Below are 22,697 nucleotides of genomic sequence, written 5' to 3'. Positions count from 1 at the left end.
CCCAATTAATAAAGTAGGATCTTGAGAAGTTTTGGAGGAAGACTCCTGATTTAAGAAATTAAATAATATTTTGCATTGAAAATAGTTGTATATGTAGGTGGTTTTTGCTATCCTAAAAGGTCTGAGATTTTATAAATTGTGGAATTTTCTTCCACAGATATGGATCAAACCTATTGAAAATTGTGGGACTGAAAAATTTATCACCTTATAGTCAACCTTATGGAGTTCAAGTTCTCCACTTAAATAGACCAGAGTTTGGGTATCAGGCACACGTTTTGGGACTTTATAATCAAAGCCTCTTGAGCGAGATAGATAACATCTATTAATGGTTATCTTCCAGTTACATAACCTTAAATGTGACCTAAGGTAATTATTACTCTTTGATAACTTTGGTAGAAGAAATAATTTTGAGATATCTAGCAAATATATGCTAAATAAATAAATAAATGCTAGTAATGATGATGATAACAATTATCAAGAAATAGATGAATTAGATTAAGTATGAGAGTGCTTTGAGTATAGCTCTAATTTTAGAGTACATGGCATAATATTAAGTTATTTTAAATAAATGTGATAGCTGAATATGAAATCCAGGAATACATAGGTGATTTCATTTTCATAATTCTATATGGTGATAAAATGAATAAGAGAACTTATCTTCACAAAAAACACGTTTTAAAAACACATTCCATATCCTAATCAGGCCTTTGTTATTGAATTATCTATATTTTGGAGGCTATTATTTCACTATATATTATGCTACATAGAGATGAAATATCATATTAAAATATGTGTATATTTAAGGTTTTATTCTTACATATTTCTTTACTTTGATTCTTTTTTAAAATATTGAACCTAGAGCCATTGTCAGGTCTAGAGCCTTTTCACATTTAGGCATACCTAAAGTGTAGTAGAGCAGTTAGATGGCACAGTGGAGAGTCAGGGAGACCTGAGTTCAAATTTACCTCTAGATATTTGCTAGCTATGTGACCCTGAACAAGTCACTTGTCTTTGCCTCAGTTTCCTCATCTGTATATAATCTAAGTATATCATCTTGTCTACTAGAAAAAAATCCCAAAATTTATGGATTTATTGTTAATTGAACCACTTTTTTTCTCTTTCTTACAAATTTAATTTGTCTTTCAGAGGTATATTGTATACTTATTTATATTACCTCTTTGAAATTAACTTTGATTTAAAAAAGAAAACAAACTATTATGATGAAATAGGTCATTCTGGCTTAATATAAATGTCATGTTAAGTAACTGGAGATTATTAGTAGGATCTTTTAAATGAATGTGAATTTGATAGGGAACTTAATTTAGTTTTTCCCTACTTTTTTTCTCTCTCAGTAAAGAATGAGACATGATAATTTATCTGTTTATAAGCATAATTAAGTATACTTCCTCCTTCTTAGAATTTACTTTTGAGAACTTCTATATTCTCTTTCAAATTGACTCTATTTTTGTACATTATATACATTTAATGGGTTACATTCATTTAGTTTTGTTTATAATTCATTTTTTAACCCTGTTCCACTCTTGTAAATGGATATTTATCTATAATCCAGGTGTTTCAGAAGTCAGACATCCTGGCAGAATAGTAGTGAAAAAGAGTGAATTAAGTTCTTTCCAATAAATATAGCTTTCCTTTCTTTTTATCTTTGTTTTAGAAATGTTTCTGACTTTGAATTTCTCGTTGTAGCATCTTATTGTTAATAGAATATTAAAAGGAATACTTTATTTATTCACCCATATGCACTTGTATATTTTTAAGTTGTAAAATTTTAAAGGAAAACTTAAGAGCCTGATTTAAAACTACTTATTGGATCATTAGACAAATTTCTGGTTAAGTCAAAACAATAAATTCAAATTGAGTGTGATTGAATTTTTATCATAACAATAAAATAAGATATAAATCAAGGCTATTATTATGCTTATTTGTAATAATTTTCATCTCTTTAAGTAAGTGATTATTCCATCAAACAGCTAACATACTAAAGTGGTTAAGATTTTGCCTCTTGTAAAAAACAAAAACAAAATTTACTCTACACTGAGGCTATATCTGTTAAATTTCTTTTTAAAAAACTTTTTCATACAAATATAATTCAGTGTAATAAGAGACTGAAATAGCCGAATTTTCATGGTGTAATTATATCAAATAATATTTTTAAATTATATTGAGTCTGATCTTTTGCTATTGATTTCGGCACTCTTGATTTTCTAATCTTTTGTCATGGACTCTAATACATATTACCTTTGGGAAGGGAGCTAACTAACCTTTGATAATTTTATGATTTAAAAATTCAATGAACAGGTTTTTTTGCCTGCATTTGCAGTTTTATCAGTAGAGGAAATGCCTGGTTTGGAATTTCCTTCTTTAAATGTTATTAGCAGTTCATCTGTAATTTATATTCTAAGAGAATTGACTGGAGTATTGAGAAACCAAGTGACTGTACCATGATCATGCAATTATGTCACAAATAACAAATGAAATAGTTGATTCCTGGCTTCAAGATTAGGCAATTGATTCAGTACTACAGACTGCCTTTCAACAAAAGAACAAATACAACACATTAGGAAATAAATTCAAACTCTTCACTAATGTGATGTTCTTTGCATTCTATTTGGTTGTGAAATTATTTCAAATTTACTTAAGATCTTCTCTATTGTCTTCCCCTTTAATTCCTTTTTTAGAGCCATATTGCATTCATATATGACACAAAGAAGAGAGATAGGAATTAGGACAATGGTATACTTTATTAAAAATTTATTTGTATGTGTGGATATATATATATATCTATATATCTATATATATATATGAATATATATATACAGACTTTCCTAGACATATGTTCAAATGTATCAAATTATTAAAAGAATGGCCCCAAGTAAGGAGCATAATGATATTGTTTAGTATACATTTAAATTTTTGTTCAAGTCTGAACGTTGACTGCATTGACCCATATGGATGTTTTCTGCATCTTCATATTTTCAACTTTTTGACTCAATGTTTTTGTACTGGATTAACTTAAAACTTACTTTTAAATATTATGGGTAAGTTAAGTATGATGCTTTAAGTAGATAACCTTTTTTCATTAGTATTAAGGGGGTCTAAGAAATGATAATCTAAAAATTGGTTGTGGAGATCATATATGAAAAGATTTAAGTGATTGTTACCTTGATAGTATTTTATTCACTTTAATTTTGACTTTTCTTTCCACAGCGTATTGATATAGAAAAATGGGTATGTGCCTCATGGTATTTAAAAAATTTTTAAATTATTGCATGTTTGCTACTGCGTCTGACGTTCTTTTGCTTATTATCATTGCTTGTGCTCTCAGTGGAAAGCAACCACAATAGTAAGAGTATAGACTAATTTTATTCCATAGGTCTTAAAATAGAAAACATCTATTTATAGATACTACCTTGCAGTTTCATGTGTCCTTTAACACCAGGCAACTATATGACTTCATTTGTTTTCTAAGTAAAATGCACTGGATCATCAATCAACTAGTATTTTTAAACTTATACACTCCACATGCTCTTGAAACTCAGATTCTTCAGTCAGTTAGTCAGTCAGTCAGTCAATGGACATTTATTCAGCCCTCATATGTTCTGGGCACTATGCTAAATGCTGGGGATACAAAGAGTCAAAAGACAGTTCTTGTCCTTAAGGTGTTCACACTGTGATGGGGGAGGGGGGAGATAAACAAACAAATAGGTAAACACAATTTGCAAGACAAATTGAAAATACTTAAGAAATTGAAGGCCCTAGAATTAAGAGGTATTGGAAATTTACCTTACAAAAGATAAAATTTTAGTTGGGACTTAGAGGAGGTCAGAGAAGCCAGGCATGGGAAACAACTAGAGAAAATTCCTTAGAGATGAAATATGGAGTCTCTTATTCATGGAATAACAAGGAGGCCAGTGTCACTAGAGTGAAGTGTACATGGTTGACAGTAAGGTGTAAGAAGACTAGAAAGGTAGGAAGGGGTGAGGGCTTTCAGTACTAAACAAAGAATTGTATTTGATTTCTTGAGTAGGAGTGACATGGTCAGACATAAACTAGGAAAATCACTTTAGTAGGTGAATGGAAGATGAATTGGAATGAGGAAAGATTTGATGCATGCAGACTTATCATTAGGCTCTTGTAGTCTAGGGGTGAGGTGATGAGAGCCTGTATCTTAGGAATGGCTGTTATCAAAGATGAGAAGAGAATGTGTTGGAGAGATATTACAAAGGGGAAATTGATAGATTGTACATCATATGTGAGAGCTTTGAAGGGATAATGACTTATTGGGAACCTGAGGAACTGGGAAATATTGTCCTTTACAATGATAGGGATTGTAGGAGGCATTTAGGGGAAAGATAATGAATTCCCCTTTTAGAAATGTTGAGATAAAGATGTCTCCTAAGCATTCCATTTGAGATATCTGAAAGGCAGTTGGAGATGCAAGATTGGGAGGTCAGTAGAGAGTTTGGGGTAGGATAAATAGATTTGAAAATTGTCAGCATTGTTGTTATTCATTTGTTTTTGTTGTGTCTGCTTCTTTGCAACCCCATTTTGGGTTTCTTGGCAAAGATCCTGGAGTGGTTTGCCATTTCATCTCTAGATCATTTTGCAGATGAGGAAACTGAGACAAACTGGATTAATTCACCTTTGCTCAGGGTCATGTAGTTATTAAGTATCTGGGTCCAGATTTTAAATCAGGAAGATGAGTCTTGACTCTAAGCTCAGCAACTTATCCATTGTACACTTAGCTGCCCTCAGTACAATTTAAAGAATTAATGTATCCCAAAAGTATAGGTATAGGAGTATGGTGGAAGTATATTAATATGCACATCATGCTTTGCTAATTATAGTCTCTACGTGGACTTCAGTGCATATGTAAGTACTTTTTTTCTGTCTGTTTGCCACTTGAAGAAGAGACTTTTGATTTGTTGCTGAGTTACAGTTGAGAGGCAGGCATTCAGAAAACACTCATTATTAGCTGAGTTTTCTTCTTTCTGCCTTGCTGAATTAGAAGAGTTCCAAATCAGATCATTCCCTCTCATTTACCACTAGTGAAGGAAAAAGATTGCTGCCTTATGAGGGAAGCATTTATATGTCCATTCAGTTCCAGCTCAAATCTTTCTCTTTAACTTGTGATTAGCAGTAGTAGTCATACTTGAACATACTCAGAAGTACACATGGCTAATGCCTCAGTTTAGCACCCTGAACTTATTCTTAAGGGTTGGACTTGACTAGTCCCCCATTTTATATGTAATTCTTAATAGCCTCCCCAGAAATATTATAATCCCTTGGTTTCTCTTAGTCCCTTCTTTACATTTCTTTCTTTCTATCTATCTATCTATCTATCTATCTATCTATCTATCTATCTATCATCTATTTATCTATCTATATACTTAAAATATATATATTTTGTATCCATCTACAATTTCCATGAGAGTGATATGCAAATCTACTTTTATTATGATCTCCATTTTATATTCTTGGTCACTTGACTTAGTACAGCACTCTCACACGCAAAATCCAATTCATGTATTTGTCATGGCTTCACCTCCCTGATGTCATTGTCTTCTTTGAGATTAAAGTATGAACATCATCTTGGTCATTATGTATAATTTTGCATTTTACTCATTTCCCTTTACCACTAATTTGTTTCAATAATTAAATCTAAAGCTTCTTGGGAGAAAGTTAGTGTTATTGGCTTATAGAATGCATGGAGGGGAGTAAAAGTATAAGACTGAAAGATAGAAAGGGATTCAGGTTTTAAAAAATCAGAGAATTTTATATTTGATACTGGGGTAATCAGGAGCCACAAATTTATTTTGTAGTAGGTGATATGGCAGGATATATACTTTAGGAAGATCAATTTGATATTTGAATGGAGGATGGATTAACATAGAAGTCTTTCATTAACTCAAGTATGTGGTGAAAAGGGCCTATACTAGAATGTTTGCAGTGTCAGGAAAGAAAGGAGTATATATGAAAGATGATTTGCAAGTAGACTCAAGATTTGACAACTGATTGGGTATGGGAAATGAGAGAGAATGAGAAATTGAGGATGACACCAGGGTTGTGAGCCTGGGTATTACTTCTAATAGAGGAATAAAGAAGGCTTGAGGGAAAGCACAATGATTTTTTTTGTAGACATATAAAATTTCTGGTATACATGGAACATTCCATGTATGATATAGACAATTGTATATGCAGGATGAGTTTGTGAGGGAGAGTAGGGTTAGACAAGCAGATCTGAGAGTCTTCTACAAAGAAATGATTCTTGAAACTGTGGAAGTTGATGAGATCAACTATTGAGATAGGATAGAGAGAGAAGAGATGAGATCATATGAGACCAGCATAGAAGCTTGGTAGACATCTAGGCTTTGTTGGATATGATCTGGATGAGAATTCATCAAAGGGGAGAAGTTGTCAGATAAGTGGGAAGAAAACCAAGAGAAAGAAGTGTCTTGTGAATCTAGAGAGAATAGAGAGAAGAACATCGAGAAGAACATCAGGATGAAAAGAGTGAATAATAGTGTCAAAAGTTTCAGCTAGGTCAAGTATGAGGATTGAGAAAAGACCATTAGATTTGGTTGTTAAGAGCTCAGTGGTAACTTTGGGGAGAGCAATTCAGTTGAATGAAGACATCAGAAGCCAGACTGCAAAGAGTTGAAAAGAGAGTGAGAAGAAAGGAAGTGATAAAGGATGAGAGATGGAGAGGGTAAGTGAGAATTTTGGGGGATGTATCAGACATGAATATATTTGTAGGTAGTAGGAACACAACCAGGATACAGGGAATGAGTGGAGATGTCTCCTCAACAGGAGGAGGCAAGATAAAATGGGATCACTTGTCTTGTCAAGGAGAATGTCTATCTCTTCATGTGGTACAGCAATGAAAAAGACAGTGGCAGAATGATATGAAATGAAGAATAGGGGAGAAGAGGAAACTCTTGGTGAATGGCCTTGCTTTTTTTGATAGTGAAATATGAAACAAGGTGGAAAATATGAGGAGAGATAAAGAGCCATGGAAAAAAGAATTTTGGAGAGTAGGATACTGAATTATTTAGGGAGGTATTAAAGAATTAACTTTTTCATAGTAAGTGCCAAGTGGAGATTGGCACCATAAACTTGTAGTGATCTCAATCACCATGGTTTTATGATTGTCTCAAGCTATATTCAGCATCCCATAAATAGAAGTGATTGGGGTGGGAGAGGAGAGTAATTCAAGAGAGATTTGTTAGGACCTGAGCTTCACTAGGATAATAGGGAAAGGGAATCAACAAAAAAGGACAGTAGAGAGTTGAACTGGTTTAACAAAGGGACAAGATGGGAAAAAGAAAAGAGTGTAGCAAGTGTAAGATGATGACTTAGAAAAGAACTGAGGAGTAAAGGAATAGGAGGTCTTGATGAAGATGAAGTATCAGATCTGACGTTGCAAGGACGGTGCAGAGGTGAAATGGTAAAAGATTATGATCAGCTAAAGGAAGATCAGAGTTCAGGAACTTGGATGTAGAACACTTGTGAGTTCTCAGGTCACTGCTATGACTGAACAACTCTGTGTGCAGATGCAGTAGGATGAAGAAACATATCCCTAGTAATGAGTAAGTTGAGCAAGTTAGTGTTTTGTTTTGTTTTGTGTTTTAGTTTTTGCCAGGCAATGGGGTTATGTGGTTTGCCCAAAGCACACAGCCAGGATTATTAAGTGTCTGAGGCTGGATTTGAACTCTGGTACTCCCCACTCCAGGGCCGGTGCCCTATCCACTGTGCCACCTAGCCACCCCCAAGTTAGTGTATTTGAAGGAGTTAATCAGTATGTGTACTGAAGTCCTAGTATGAGGACAGCAGTTGGGAAGGAGAGAAAAATTGTAATTTAGATACTGAAAAAATTGAGAATGTTCTTGAAATCTGTAGATAGAATTTTGACCTGGTGATATAGATTGTATGGACCTGAAAGGAGAAAGGTTACTGAATGATGATGGTGAAGGGAGATCCCAGAAGCAGCAGTAGGGAATCAAGGAATAATCAAACCTCCCACCACAACTAATGAATTGGTGTGAATGAGTGAAAATGCTCCTAGTGTTAGAAAAGGTAGGCAAGAAAGCTGTATCGTTAGGAGGGACATAGGTTTCAGTGAATGCAAGAATATGTAATGGTTGGGAAAGGAAAAGATAAGATGAAACCTAATTTGTGACCTATGGAGCAAGCATTCCACAGAGTATAGTAGTTAGTTTTCAGTTGTTTTCATGTGTGTCTGACTCTTTGTGACCCCATTTGAAATTTTCTTTGTTGCCATTTCCTTCTCCAGCTCATTTTATAGATGAGAAAACAGAGGCAAACAAGGTTGGGTAACTTGCCCAAAGTGACACAGCTAGCAAGTGTCTTGAGACTGGATTTGAACTGCAAGGACAATCTTCCTAACTCTAAGTTCAATACTCTACCCACTCTATCATTGGGGTCGGGATGGGGGAGGCCAGATAAGGGTTTGATGATAGCCAGGGGTTTAGAATCACTGGCATTTGAACCCATGTCTTTTGATACTAATGAAAATTGATCATATAAAAATGTAAAATTGCAGAATATATAGTCAGATCTCATTTAGATTCTTTCAGAACACTGAAGTTCATAAAGTATTGATGGGAATTTTTAGAACCAATGCTTCATACATAAGTGGACTATTCAAATTGACCAGATTAAAAAACTCTTCTGAAACTTATTATAGATAATTTTGACTGTATCCTCATTGGAATCTTAAGGAAGCTTCAGTCTTGAAGTTCTTCATTTATACATATACTAAAAGAAGATTAATTGGGAGTTTCTACTTAAGAGATATTTTCCCCATATCTGAGGTGGGAAAAGAGAAGCACTCTCTTTTTTAAAAGGATATTGCTGGGGTAGCTAGGTGTCACAGTGGTTAGAGCACTGGCCCTCAGGAGTACCTGAGTTCAAATCTGGCCTCAGACAATTAATAATAATTACTTAGCTGTGTGACCTTGGGCAAGTCACTTAACCCTATTGCCTTACAAAAAATTAAAAAAAAAAGGATCTTACTACAGCTCATGCCTAGTAACATGGATCAGAGAAACAAAACTAAAATTTGTAGTCTCTTTTCCAAAATGTGTTTACATGTCATTATAAAGTAATACATGTAAACTGGCAAGCCTATACTATTAGAAGAAGGAAATGGCAGAAGTATAATGTATTTTTACCTGACATCTGTGTATGTTCATTCGTTCATTTAAAGTCATCACAATTGTATATCTGCTGTTTGTAATACATTGTGTTATAAGATAAAGGAGATACAAGTACAATTACAACATAGTCCCTATCTTCTTTGGAATATTTGTAAACTTTGGTTCTCACTACCAGATCTCATGGTGTTGTGATGGTGACATTGATTATCTTTAGCACCCCATCTTTGTTATTACCTTTGTAACCTTGGAAAAGTCACTTAATTTTTCAAGACTTCACTTTTACTTTTACAGAATAAGAAAAGTGGACTAGATGATCTTTATGGTATATTTTTCAATGTTTCTATGAAATCTTTGGCTGTATTTCTATCTTTTTTTAAAAAATTGCCTAGGGCCTGATATTTAGACCCTATCTTAATTTCTTTCTCACTCTGGGAATGTGTCCTTGCAATAAAACTTGATTGTTTTAATGTAACAATTATAATAGGTGTGGCAAAGATTACTCTATGAATTTCTTGGGTAGGGAGCCAGTGCATTAGTGATTTAAATTAAGTGGTGTTTTTTTTTTTTGTTTTGTCTTGTTTTTAGTTTTTGCAAGGCAATGGGATTAAATGACTTCCCCAAAGTCACACAGCTAGGTTATTATTAAGTGCCTGAGGTCGGATTTGAACTCAGGTACTCCTGACTCCAGGACTGTTGCCCTATCCACTGTGCCACTGAGCCACCCCAGGTTTTTTTTAATTTAAGAAATCATCAGGCTAAGATCATACTGCTTGTTAGCTTCGAATATTTATTTTTCTCTTTGACCTTGGAATTCACATGCCTTGAATGTAATGTAAAAATCTAGTAACTTGCTTCCTAGCATTTCTTTGTCCTTTCTCTTTTTATGCTTTCTAGACAGTAGTGGAAAGGACTCCAAATACAAATATGTTCATTCTTTTTATGTTACTATTAAGATGATTACAAGATGACTTTAAAGTTTTTTAAGTATTTCTTTTTTTGGCTTTGGTAATTATTAAGGTCTGAGGTCGGATTTGATTTTCCATCTTCTAGATTCCAGGGCCAGTGCTCTATCCACTGCACTGCCTAGATGCACTCCACATGATAAGTTTTTAATACCATATTATTATATTTTTAAATTAGTTAATTATCATCTTAATAACCCTCAAAAAGCAGATTAAAACTTTCAGGTGTTATGATAGGAGGGCACTAAGAAAAATGAACTTTTTTTCCTTGACAAACTTTTTTTTTTTAATCTGGGATCTGTCTACACTTTAATGAATAGTTTTTCAGGATCCCTATAATTGATTTTTCCCCCCGATTGAACTAATTTTAAATTTGTAGGATAAAATGGTGTCTTTTTAACTTTCTCCTTATCAACCAATTGTCTGGGCTAAGTCAGTTCACTTATTTGAATGTTATTGAACAGGGTTCCAATTCCAAATAAAGGAAGATTAGGACTACACACTCAAAATTTGAAAGCAGATTAGCTTATTTTGAATGAAATATTTTAGCAGTTTTAATGTTCAAATCTCTGTGGTATAGATTTGAAGACCAATATGCCTTTTTTTGGAAATCCATCTAATTCGTGTTCTCATTCCTGTTTTTTTCTTTTTCTTTGTGAGCCTGATGTAATAGTTAAGTTGAATGGTAGTTTTAGTGGAAAAAAAGATATTATTGGTCATCCGTTATTCTACATAACTGAAACTAAAAGTGGTTAAAGTGACATGCTCAGGATAACACAGATCATTTCATGTTTTGAAATTCATATCTAGCTTCTCAGACACCAACTGTAGGATTTTTTGAATTACATCACAGTTACTGTTTTCAGCACTTTTGAAATTGAAGAAGCCTTTGGCCTATCATCTCAAAAGCATTTTAATGCCGATTTGAGACAATTAATTAGTTTTGCCCACTTTTTCTCATTTCTTGAACTAAAATTTTCCTTTTTGTGCTCCTATGCAAAATGATAATTCACCCAGAAAATTTCTCTTAGTTATCAGTGTTAGAGTACATGTTTTATGTCACCATTTTTCTTTGTTAATCACTCTTATATATGTTACCATTTAGGGAGATAAAGGAAACAAAATATTTGTTTTCTTCATAAAGACAGAATAACGTATCCTAGACATAAATCTAAAACATTTCTGACATAAACCAAGGACAGTTGTTTAATTATTTTTCTCCATGTATGGAATTTCCTTTTTAGTACTTTCTTGGCCTTTGTTTTTCATCATTAGTTAATAATTAAAAATTCATGCTAACTCCCTCCCTAATATCTTCTTGAGGTAGAATTTTCACCTTCTCTGATATAGCTTTCCATTTTCTTGTTGAGGCTTACCCTTTTTTAACCCCACACCCAGGAAACAAGCAAAACAAAAAGGCAAGGCAAAGATCTTAGTTGAAAATATTGGGAGATATACAGCCCCACCAGTCATCTTACCCTGGAAAGTCATTTAAACTTTCTCTGGAGAATTGATTTCTAAAGACACTTTCAAATTCAGAATGTACTTGTTATAGTATATACTTCCCTTTTTTTCCTCCCCACATGTTTTATTTTAAAATATTATTTAAAAAAATGAATAGTGACATTTTAAAGAATCATTCAGTCCTTCCAAAGCTGCAATTTTGGCAAAATTTAGCAGATGTTTTGATACCATTATAACTAATACAAATAAAAATAAAAATTTACTATTTTATCTCTTAAATTTTAATATAGAATGTACTTTTATACTCCATGCTATAGTTATTCTCAATTAGGTTTGCAGTATTGTTCTGTGGAAACCTGTTGACATATATAATTCAATCTTCTTTAACATTTTTGCAGTTGCTTTTCCATTTCTTTCTAAAGGGAAATAATGGAATTAACCTTGTTTTATGTCTCTAGAAAACTTTAAAGCCTTTAGTTGCTTGATTTTAAGAACAGATAGCATTTTTAAAAAAGAAAGAAAGCTTCCAAAATTCTAGTTGAATTGAAATAATTTGTACTAATTTAACTATTTTGTTGTTGTTCAGTTGCATCCAATTGTTACCTTATGGACCATAGTACACTAGATCCTCCTATTCTCCACTATCTTTAAAAATCTGTTCAAGTTCATGTTCATTGTTTCAGCTCACTCTCTCTGTCTCCATTTTGTCCTCTTCCATCCCCTTTTCCTTTTGCCTTCAATCTTTCTTGCTAGCAGGATTTTTTCCCAGTGAGTCCCATCTTCTCATTATGTGGCCAAAGTATTTAAGTTTTCAACCTAAATATTTGACCTCAATTATAAATTTGGATTAAGTTGACTTCCTTGCTGTCCAAGGGACTCTCAAAAGTCTTCTTCACTACCAGAGTTCAAAAGTGTCACTTCTTCAGTGCTCAACTTTCCTCATAGTTAAACTCTTGCAGACATATATTGCCATTGTAAAAAACCACAACCTTCAATATGCAGATCCTTTGTTGGAAAGATGATATCTGCTTTTAAATATGCTGTCCAAATGTACCATAGCTGTCCTTCCAAGGAGCAAGTGTCTTTTAATTTCAAGACTATGGTGGTTGTTTGCAGTGATCTTTGAACCCATGAATATAAAATCTGACATTGCTTCCATTTCTTCTATTTCCTCTACTTGCCAGGAAATGATGGGATCACTTTCCAAGAGTTTAGTTTTTTGATGTTTAAGTTTCAAGCCAGCTTTTGTACTTTATTCTTTCACCCTCATCAAAAACTTTTTAATTCTTCTTCACTTTCTGTTGTTAGAGTGGTATCATGTACATGTCTGGGATTGTTTATATTGCTTTTGACAGCTTTAATTCCCACTTTTGATTTATCCAACTGGCATTTACTGTATATAAGTTAAATAAATTAGATGACTATGTTCAGTCTTGTCATACCTCTCTTCCACTCTTAAAACAATCAGTTGTTCCATGTTCAGTTCCAACTGCTTCTTTTTTGGCCTTATTAGACCAGGAGACAGATAAGATGAACTGGTACTCCTCTCTTCTTGAGGACTTGTCACATTTTGTTATAATCTATATAGTCATTATATAGGAGTACCAAAGGGAACAGGGCAGAGACTAATAAAATTATCTCAAGCTCTATACACCATAGAGCTTTATGTAGTAGTAGTGAAACAGAAGTATATATTTTTCTGGAATTCCCATGCTTTCTCCATAATCCAGTGAGTATTGGCAATCTGGTCTCTAGTTCTTTTACCTCCTTAAAAACGAACCTGCTTTTCTGGTAATTTTTGATCCAGATATTGCTGAAGTCTAGCTTGCAGATCTTGAACATGATCTTGCTGGTATGTGAAATGAGTACAATTGTTCAGTAATTTGAACATTCTTTGACACTGCCCTTCTTTAAGATGGATTGTAAATTGATCTTTTCCAATTCAGTGTCACTATTGTATTTTCCAAATTTCTGTCATATTGAGTGCAATACTTTAACAGCGTCATCTTTTAGCTTAATTTTAAATTGCTCAGCAGTAATTCTATCACCTTCCCTGGCCTTATTGTACACTTGTACAATACCAAGCTGTGGTACACTTGATTTCATTCTCCAGAATGTCTGGCTTTAGATAAGTAACCATACCATCATGAGGTCATTGTTTTTCTATAGTTCTTTTGTGCATTCTTTCCACCTCCTCATAATCTCTCTTGCTAAATACCTACAATTTTTGTCTTTTATCATGGCCATTTTTTTTTTTTGCATTAAACTTTCCCTTGAAATCTTTAATTTTCTTGTAGAGATCTCTTGGTTTTCCCATTCTATTTCTTTGTATTGTTCATTTAAAGAACCAGAGCTCAAAAGTGTCACTTCTACAGTGCTGCATTGTTCACTTAAAGATAATCTTCTTATCTCTCTTTGCTATTTCCTGGAATTCTACATTCAATTGAGTTTATGTTTCCTTCTTCTTTTATTTTGTTTCTTTCCCCATTGGACAGCCATTTTGCTTTCTTACTCCTTTTCTTGGAATGTATTTTGTTGCTGCTTCCTGTATAATATTGTGAATCTGTCTGTAGTTCTTCAACCACTCTAATCCCTTAAATTTATTCATAACCTCCATTTCATATTCTGATGCAATCATTAGGTCATTCCTCTATGTTCTGATGGTTTTCCCTGTCTTCTTCAATTTAAATCTGAATTTTGCATAAGAAGTTCATGATCAGATCCATAGTCAGTTACAATCTCTTTTCATGGGGCTTCTTCACCTTTAACTGCAAAGTGTATAATTAGTTTAATTTCTATATTAACCATGTTGTGATAACCATGTGTAGAGCTGCCTTTTGACTTGCTGAAGAAATGAATGTTTGTTATGATCAGTGAGTTATCTTGGCAAAATTTTATAGTCTCTGCCCTGCTTTCTTTTGTACTCCAAGGTCAAACTTCCTTGTTATTCCACTGATGGTAAAAATTCTCATTTAGATTTTCAAATGTTCAGTAGTAACTATTAAGAAAACTTTTACTAAGATCCATTTTATTAATATTGTTATTCAATTATTAATCCATCTTAAAAGTTTATATCTTAAAAACTGTGTTGAAATTGTTCCTGGCAAACATTCTGAAAAGATTCTTACTTTGCCCTAAGATATAAACTGACCTCAGTATAACTATCAATTTGTAATAAATATATAATGGTAAGGAGATAGACTACTTGTATTTAAAAGATAATATTCACATTAGAAATCATTTTTCATTAGGTTCATTCATTACTAATTTAAGAATGCATATATCCCCCTATTTTGCCCTTTCTCCTAGAAGGATATTTGGCTCTAAGTTTGTAAATAAATGTAATTTCTAATCCTTTTGACTCTGTATAAAAATCATAGGAAACTGAAGAAACATGCTAGTACTGTAAATGTTGTGAAGTCAAGAAACATTTATTAAGGTTTTACTATATGCAAGCATTACCTTAAGGATTTAGAATATGAATGGAAAAACAGGAAAAAATAGTTCCTAAATTTAAGGAGTTGTTTTTATTTAGAATTTTTAAATAATTGAATAAAATTGAAAAGAAAACAAAACTCATTGATTCAATTAGTATTGTGTCATTTTAAAGTTTTCAGTCTTCCCTTAGATAGCAATTTAATTTTTCATATCTTATAAGTTTTATCTAAGGATTTCCTTTAATTAATTTATTCATTTTGCATGAAATATTAGTCCCTCAGTATAGCAGTTTAAATTAAGATGTGCCACATCTACTAATTTCTAATGCACTGACCTTGCTGCAATTATCTGTTCTGCTTCTTGGATCATGGTGTTTTTCGGTATGAAAAGTTGAAATGAAGTGGCAAAGCACTTACTAATAATAGTTCTAAATCTAACACACTCTGTTTTCTCTCTCCCTAAATTCATGGGATATTAATACTTGTATTAAAATATAATAGCATGCATTCACATACTTAAAAAGAAATAAATTATTTTAAAGATGTCTCTAAAGTGTATTATTTGGTATAGCTTTTGTTCTCTCAAAACATTAATTTAAATATTATTGTAGTTAATTTAAGTGTTATTGTAACAATATGACAAATGCATTTTTTGTTTTTTATAATTCAGAGAACTGCATTTGGCTTCTGGTGAAAAATTCAGTTTTTAAAATCATTGAACAACTGAATGTTTAATACTTTCTCTTTTCTCTTTATGCTCCTACAGAAATTTATGATGAAGGTAAGATATTGAAATATTTTTATAAATATCTTCTCTCTTCTCTGATTGATTTATTTTACTCTTTTATAAAAAACAAGAAAATAATCATATAAATAATTTCTCATCCTCACATTTTATAGAGAAATTAATTTTTTTATTAAATTGATCTTTAGAAAAGATGTACTTTTGATTTAATGAGGTACTTGGGATTAGTAAAAGCACTTTATAGTTTTCTGGTAGGAATCTAATTTTATGTCCTCCTCTTAAATTCTGTATTGTCTTTCTTACATATACATATGGGTAAGATTTTCTGGACGATAGACAGACATTCATTTTAAAAAATTTATTTGGTGATTTATTTTCCCCCAACTATATGTAAAAACAATTCTTAACATTTGTTTTTAAAGCTTTAATTCTCTCCCTTCTTACCTTCTTACCTTTTCACCCCAACTTCATTGATAAAACTAACAATTCATTATAGGTTATACATGTATGATCATGCAAAACATTTAAATAATAGTCATGTTGTGAAAGGAAACATAGACAAGAAAAAAATCTCAAGTCATTTAGAGTTGTTATGGATTATTGTATTTCTGAGAATAGCTAAGCCATTCATTTGATCATCTTATAATTTGGCTGTTACTTTGTACATATTACATTTTACTTTGCATCATCTTATATTAGTCTTTTCCATATTTTTCTGAGAGCATTCTGTTCGTTATTTCTTACAGCACATTAGTATTCCATCACAATCACATATCACAGTTTGTTCAGTCATTCCCCAGTTGATGTACATCCACTCAATTTTTAATTCTTTGTTACCAGAAAAGAGTTGCTATGAAAGTTTTGGACATATAGATCCTTTTCCTTTTTGCTTTTCATCTCTTTTGTAGATCCAGTAGAGGTATTGCTGAGTCAGAGGGTTTGCACGGTTTTATTATAGCTCTTTGGCTATGTGGTTGAATGCTATATAGCAGAGTGGTTGAATGCCATATGGCAGAATAGTTGAATCAGTTCACAACTCCAAAAACATGGCATTCATGTCTCATTTTCACTACATCCCCTCCACCATTTGTCATTTTCCTTTTCTCTCCTAATATCCAATCTAATAGGTTTAATGTAGTACCTCAGAATTTTAATTTGCATTTATCTGATCATTAATAAGAACATTTCTTCATATGACTAGAGAGAGTTTTGATTACTTCATCTGAAAACTTCATATCTTTTGGTCATTTATCAATTAGGGATGGCTCTTATTTTTATAAATTTGACTCAGTTCTCTATATTTGAGAAATGGGGCCTTTATCAGAGAAATTTGCTTCAATTTTTTCAGTTATTATTGCTAACTATATTTCCCTCCATTCTATTTTTCTCTGATTTATTTTATTCTCTCTCTCTTTTTTCACCCTGTCCCCCCCTCAGAAGGGTTTTGTTTCTGACTACCCTTTCCCTTAATCTGCCCTCCCTTCTATCACACATTTTTTATGTTCCCCTGCCCCAACCCATCATGCTCTTCTCCTCCTACTTGCTTATAGGGTAAGATTGATTTCTATACCACAATGTTTGTATATTTTCTTCCCTCTTTGAGTCAGTTGCAATGAGATTAAGGCTCTCTCATTCTCTCTCACCTCTCCTATCTTCCTCTTCTCTATAAAAGCTTTTTCTAACCTCTTTTATGTGAGATCATTTATCCCAATTTTACCTCTTCCATTCCCTTGTTCCCAGTGCATTTCTTTCTTGGCTCTTATTTTATTTTTTTAGATATTGTCTCTGCATATTCAACTCACACTTATGCCCTCTAAGTACTCCTTCTAACTGACCAAATAATTAGAAAGTTCTTATGAGTTACAAATATCATCTTCCCATGTCAGAATGCAAACAGATTAACCTTGTTAAGTACCTTAAGACTTCATTTTTCTGTTTAATTTTTTTATGATTTGCATGAGTGTTACATTTGAAAGTCAAATTTTCTATTTGAGTCTGGTCTTTTCATTAGGAATGTTTGAAAGTTCTCTATTGAATTTCTATTTTTCCCCTTGAAGAATTATACTCAGTTTTGCTAGGTAGGTGATTCTTGTTTGTAATACTAGCTCCTTTGCTCTCTGGAATATTGTAATCCTAGTCTTTTCATACAGAAGCAGCTAAGTCTTGTATTATACTGACCTTAGCTCCATGATACTTGAATTGTTTTTTTTTTTTCTGACTGTTTACAATATTTTCTCCCTGACCTGGGAACTCTGGAATTTTGACTATAATATTCCTTGGGTGTTTTCATTTTTGGATCTCTTTCAGGAGGTGATCCGTGAATTCTTTCAATTTCTATTTTATCTTATGGTTTTAGAATATCAGGGCAGATAATTTCTTGAAAGATGATGTCAACTCATTTTTGATCATTACTTTCAAGAAGCCCAATATATTTTAAATTATCTCTCCTGAGTCAGTTGTTTTTCTACTGAGTTATATCATATTGACTTTTATTTTTCATTCTTTTGGTTTTATTTCATTGCTCATAAAATCATTAGCTTTCATTTGCTCAATTCTTTTTTTTTTAATTTTTGTAAGGCAATGGAGTTAAGTGAATTGCCCAAGGTCACACAGCTAGGTAATTATTTAGTGTCTGAGGTCAAATTTGAACTCAAGTCCTCCTGACTCCGGGGCCAGCTCTAGCCACTGCACCACCTAACTGCCCCACTTAATTCTACTATATAATGAATTACTTTCGTCAGTCAGCTTTTAAACCTCCTGTTCCATGTGGTCAATTCTCCTTCTTAAGAAGTTTTTTTCTTTATTGAATTTTTGTGTTTCTTTTTCCATTGTCCAATCCTGCTTTTCAAGACATTCTTTTCCTCACCATTGCCCTTAGTCTATTTTAAAGTATTATTTTCTTTTGTCTTTCTTGTGCTTCCTTTAATAAACTGTTGACTTTTTTCATGATTTTCTGGCATCATTCTCATGTGTCTTCCCAACTTTTCTTCTACCTCTCTTGATTTTTAAAATTATTTTGGGGCTGAGACCAATATATTTTCTTAGAGACTGTAGGTAATAATGTTGACTTAGTTATCTTCTTCTGATTGTGTGTTTTGATCTTCCTTGTCATCATAGTAACCTTCTATGGTCAGAATTTTTTTTGCTCATTTTCCAGCCTTTTTCTTGACTTTTTACTCTTTGTCAAAGTGAGGTTCTGCTTCCAGAGTAGTGAGTACACTGTCCCAAACTTCAGGGATTTTTCATGCAGCTGTTTTCAGAGATTCTTTTAGCAAGGTATAAGCTTTCATTTTTTTCAGGGTGTTATGATTTAAGAAGTGTATTTACTACTCTTCTGGCCTGTATTCTGGTCTCTGAGTGACCACAGGTACTTTTCTGCCCTGAAACTGTGATGAGGCTCTCTGCTCTACTGTGGCTACAAGCTCTGTATGCTAGTGTTTCTCTTGGTCTTGGGACTGCCACAAATCTGAGTATAAGCAAAACAACGGTCTTGTCTTGGTGTTTGCAAAGAGACCTTTGTAATCTCCTTCTGACAAATTGTTCAACTTCCATTCTGTCCACGGGCTGAGGGCTTTGGAAGCAATGGCTGTCACTGGGGCCTGGTCTGTTCTGGTGTGACTTGCACTGAACTGTGCTCTACTCTTACCCAGGTATGATCGACCTTTCCTGCCAACCTTTCAAGTTATTTTATATTGGAAAATTAGTTTACCTCATCATTTAGTATGTTGTTCAGCTCTAAGAATTTTTATGACATTTTAAAAAAGGTTTTTGGAAGAGTTCAGGTGAGTTGCTGTTCTTTTCTCTGTCATTTTGGCTCTACCCTATGGCAGACTTTATTCATCCATTTTGTTATTTCTATGTGATTGGGCAAGACAAAAATTCTATAAGTGATTACAGAGCTCTTTTAGAAGTGTCTGCTTTATGCTGTGGCTTGATGTATTCACCACGTTGTCTTAGGCAAGCAGGATATATACATGACTTTACCTTCCACAAGAAATCTTTCCTCTATCTGGACTTTGTTCTGAATCTCTCCAAAAATTCAAATTTTTGATTGTGTTGCTAGGAGGTCCTGAAACTTTGCTCATTGATTCCTTTGATGAATTAAAGATAGGCATCACACAGAGGGCAATGAAAAGGTACATGGTAGATGTGAGAAGATTACAAACCAATGAGCTATTTATGGTGATGCATGTCTTTAGTTATTGCCACTAAGATGCTGAGTCTGGTGGATCTCTTGAGTTTGGGAGTTCTCCAGTAGGGCTAATGTTGATCTTCATTATGTTCAGCAACAAAATTGTGATCTCTTAGGAGTAAAGTATCTTTAGGTTAATACTCAAGGAGGAGTGAACCACCCAAGTTGAAAAAAGGACAGTTCAGAGTTTCTGAGTTAATTAGCAGTGGGACAGAGCCTTTGAATGACCACTGAACATCCAATCTGGGGAAGATGAGGAGACCCATTCTCAAAAAAGAGCCATAACAATAGCAAACATATATCCAAGAAGCAATTCTGAAGAACAGGAGTAAAGAATTCCTTCAAAGTATTTTGTGGCAGAAAGGGAAGATGAATTGTTCATTTTATGAGATCAAGGGATGGTGGACAACTGGAGTGTTACACTGGTACCTTCATGGTATCAGAAGTGTGGAAGGTTTCTCTTATTTTAGGTGAATCCCATTGATGAGCTTTTTGAAAATTATGGGCAGGAGTTTCATAGGATAGCAGGTATGAATGGTTGTGATCTTCATCTTTGGAGGAAACTTCTAAATTTATAACATTAAAGATTTATTTCAGGTTTTGGAAGAGAACTTTCAAAACATATATTCAAAGAAATCAAACCAGATTATAGTGTTTATATTTTTCTTCAGTATTAGGACTCTTCATTTACTATCATTGGAGGAGGATAAAAAAATTGAATTTGTGTCCATCATACTTCTTAAGTTCTTAGAATATAGTGCCAGCAGAAGTGCTACTATACTAAATGCAGCCCCAAAACCCTCAAACAATCTTGATCAGGGCTGTCTGTCCTTCACATATTCCCATGTCTTTGAAGGATTATTTTATTATGACATTCAAGGTTTTAAACATATTGACTGTTTATGAAATAAATTTGTAAAGTCTTTGACCAAGTGTCTGGCACACAGTAGAAACTATATAACTGCTATGATTATTACTGTTACTATTACTGTTGCTATTATTATTATTATTATTATTATTATTATTATTATTATTATTATTTTTACACCCAGACATTTTCCTCTGCATATGAAATCCTTCTGGGGTAGGTTTGTGTATGCGTGTGTGTGTGTGTGTGTGCGCACTCATACATGCATGTGTGTCTAGGCAGCTAGGTGGCACAGTGCATATAGAGCATTAGTCCTTGAGTCATAAGGACCTGGGTTCCAATATGGCCTCAGACACTTGACATTTACTAGCTGTGTGACCCTGTGCAAGTCACTTAACCCTATTGCCCTACATCCAGGGCCATCTCCAGCCATCCTCATTCATATCTGACCGCTGGACCCAGATGACTTCAGAGGAGAAAGTGGGGACTTAGCACAGCATCCCCCTCACTCAAAACCAATTCATATACTTGTCATGGCATTACCTCCCCTGGATGTCATGGTGTTCTCTTTCCAGTGAAATCTGAAATGAGATTTGTTAGTAAAAATGTTCTTGTACCTTCAGTGACTAAAGGTGTCCATATGTTTAATTTACTCAGTGAAAAGTTATGCCATTTAATTGCATTATATGATTGATATTCATTTGGGGGGAGACAGGGGAGATCTGGACCTGTGTTTTCATCAGGTTAAGGAACTCCTCATATGAAAACTCCTTTCAGGAATTCAGGTTGTTAGTTTGCTATAACTTTGTAGTCTTAGTAACTAGTATGTGTCAGATGTAGGACTTGAAACCAAGTCTTCATTTGTATTAAACACCCTCAGTCCCACTCCCACTCCCACTCCCACTCCCTTTATTCATTGCCCTCTTAGTATTTCTATGTGTTGTTCCAAAAGTCTTAAAGTTGTTTGAACTTTAAAAAAGCACCAAGACTTTGGGGTATCCTATATTCTTGTTATTCAGTATTTACTGGGAACTTTTACTATGGATTATTACAATATTATTCATTCTTTCATATAATGAGCATTTGTTAAATATTAACAAACATACATTCAGCATGCTATGTCAAAATGCAATGATGGAGTAGAAAGAACATTGAAAGAGGAGTCAGAAAGCCTGAGTTTAATTACTGGTTCTGTTAATTAACTCTGTTATGGTCTTTGTACTTCTCAGTATACTCTTCTATAAAATAAGGGGATCTCTTCTGTCTCTGAATGCATTAGAGGAAAAAAATACACTTAGGAAATATGGAAAAAAGCCACCAGGCAGCAACAGATAAGTGGTAATGAATCTTGCAACAGGAAACAAGGGTTCTCTCTTAACTTGCATATTAATTTCTCTATAATAATTCAGATTAAAAATTAGTTCCTGTGATTTTTTAATGTTGTTGAGAAATCTGGATTATTATTAGAATTCGGCACTTTAAACTTAAAGCTAAGAAAACAAAATATAACTTATTTCATTAAAAAGACAGGCCAATGACTTAAATAGTTCAGGGAAAAAACACTTTTGCCTAAAATATTCAGGTAATTAGGATAACTTTTTTTCTGCTTACTTACCTGAGTTTTCTGACAGTGATGAAATTTTCCTACATCACTTTGCTAGTGTAAAGTTGGTTCAAATATTTTATTATGTTTTTCTCTTCATTTTCAATAAATCATAACTCAGTGTTTAGGCAATGAATTTTTTTTGATTTCTTTATCAGGATCTTTGTGCAGTTGTGTAGAAAAGACATTATGTTGGTAGGTAGTGTGACATAAATTGAGAACTGTCCTA

General features: G+C 33.4%; 1 protein-coding gene across 13 annotated transcripts in view; it reads left to right on the top strand.

Moving 5' to 3' along the window:
• Positions 1-22,697, top strand: part of RYR2 (ryanodine receptor 2) — a 766,826-nt gene that overhangs the window by 273,944 nt on the left and 470,185 nt on the right. For 10 of the 13 annotated variants that reach the window (XM_074222943.1, XM_074222941.1, XM_074222944.1 and 7 more), the window contains exons 4-5: positions 3,226-3,246; positions 15,827-15,841. The exons of the other annotated variants lie outside the window; for them this stretch is intronic. In XM_074222943.1, coding sequence (XP_074079044.1) covers positions 3,226-3,246; positions 15,827-15,841 — 36 coding nt within the window. The remainder of the gene's footprint in view (positions 1-3,225; positions 3,247-15,826; positions 15,842-22,697) is intronic. 13 annotated transcript variants of the gene reach the window in all.

This window comes from Macrotis lagotis, chromosome 2 (genome assembly GCF_037893015.1).
Source record: "Macrotis lagotis isolate mMagLag1 chromosome 2, bilby.v1.9.chrom.fasta, whole genome shotgun sequence".
NCBI classification, from domain to species: Eukaryota; Metazoa; Chordata; class Mammalia; order Peramelemorphia; family Peramelidae; genus Macrotis; species Macrotis lagotis.
Note: the sequence above shows the minus strand (reverse complement) of the source record. Positions and strands in the feature narration are given on the sequence as shown.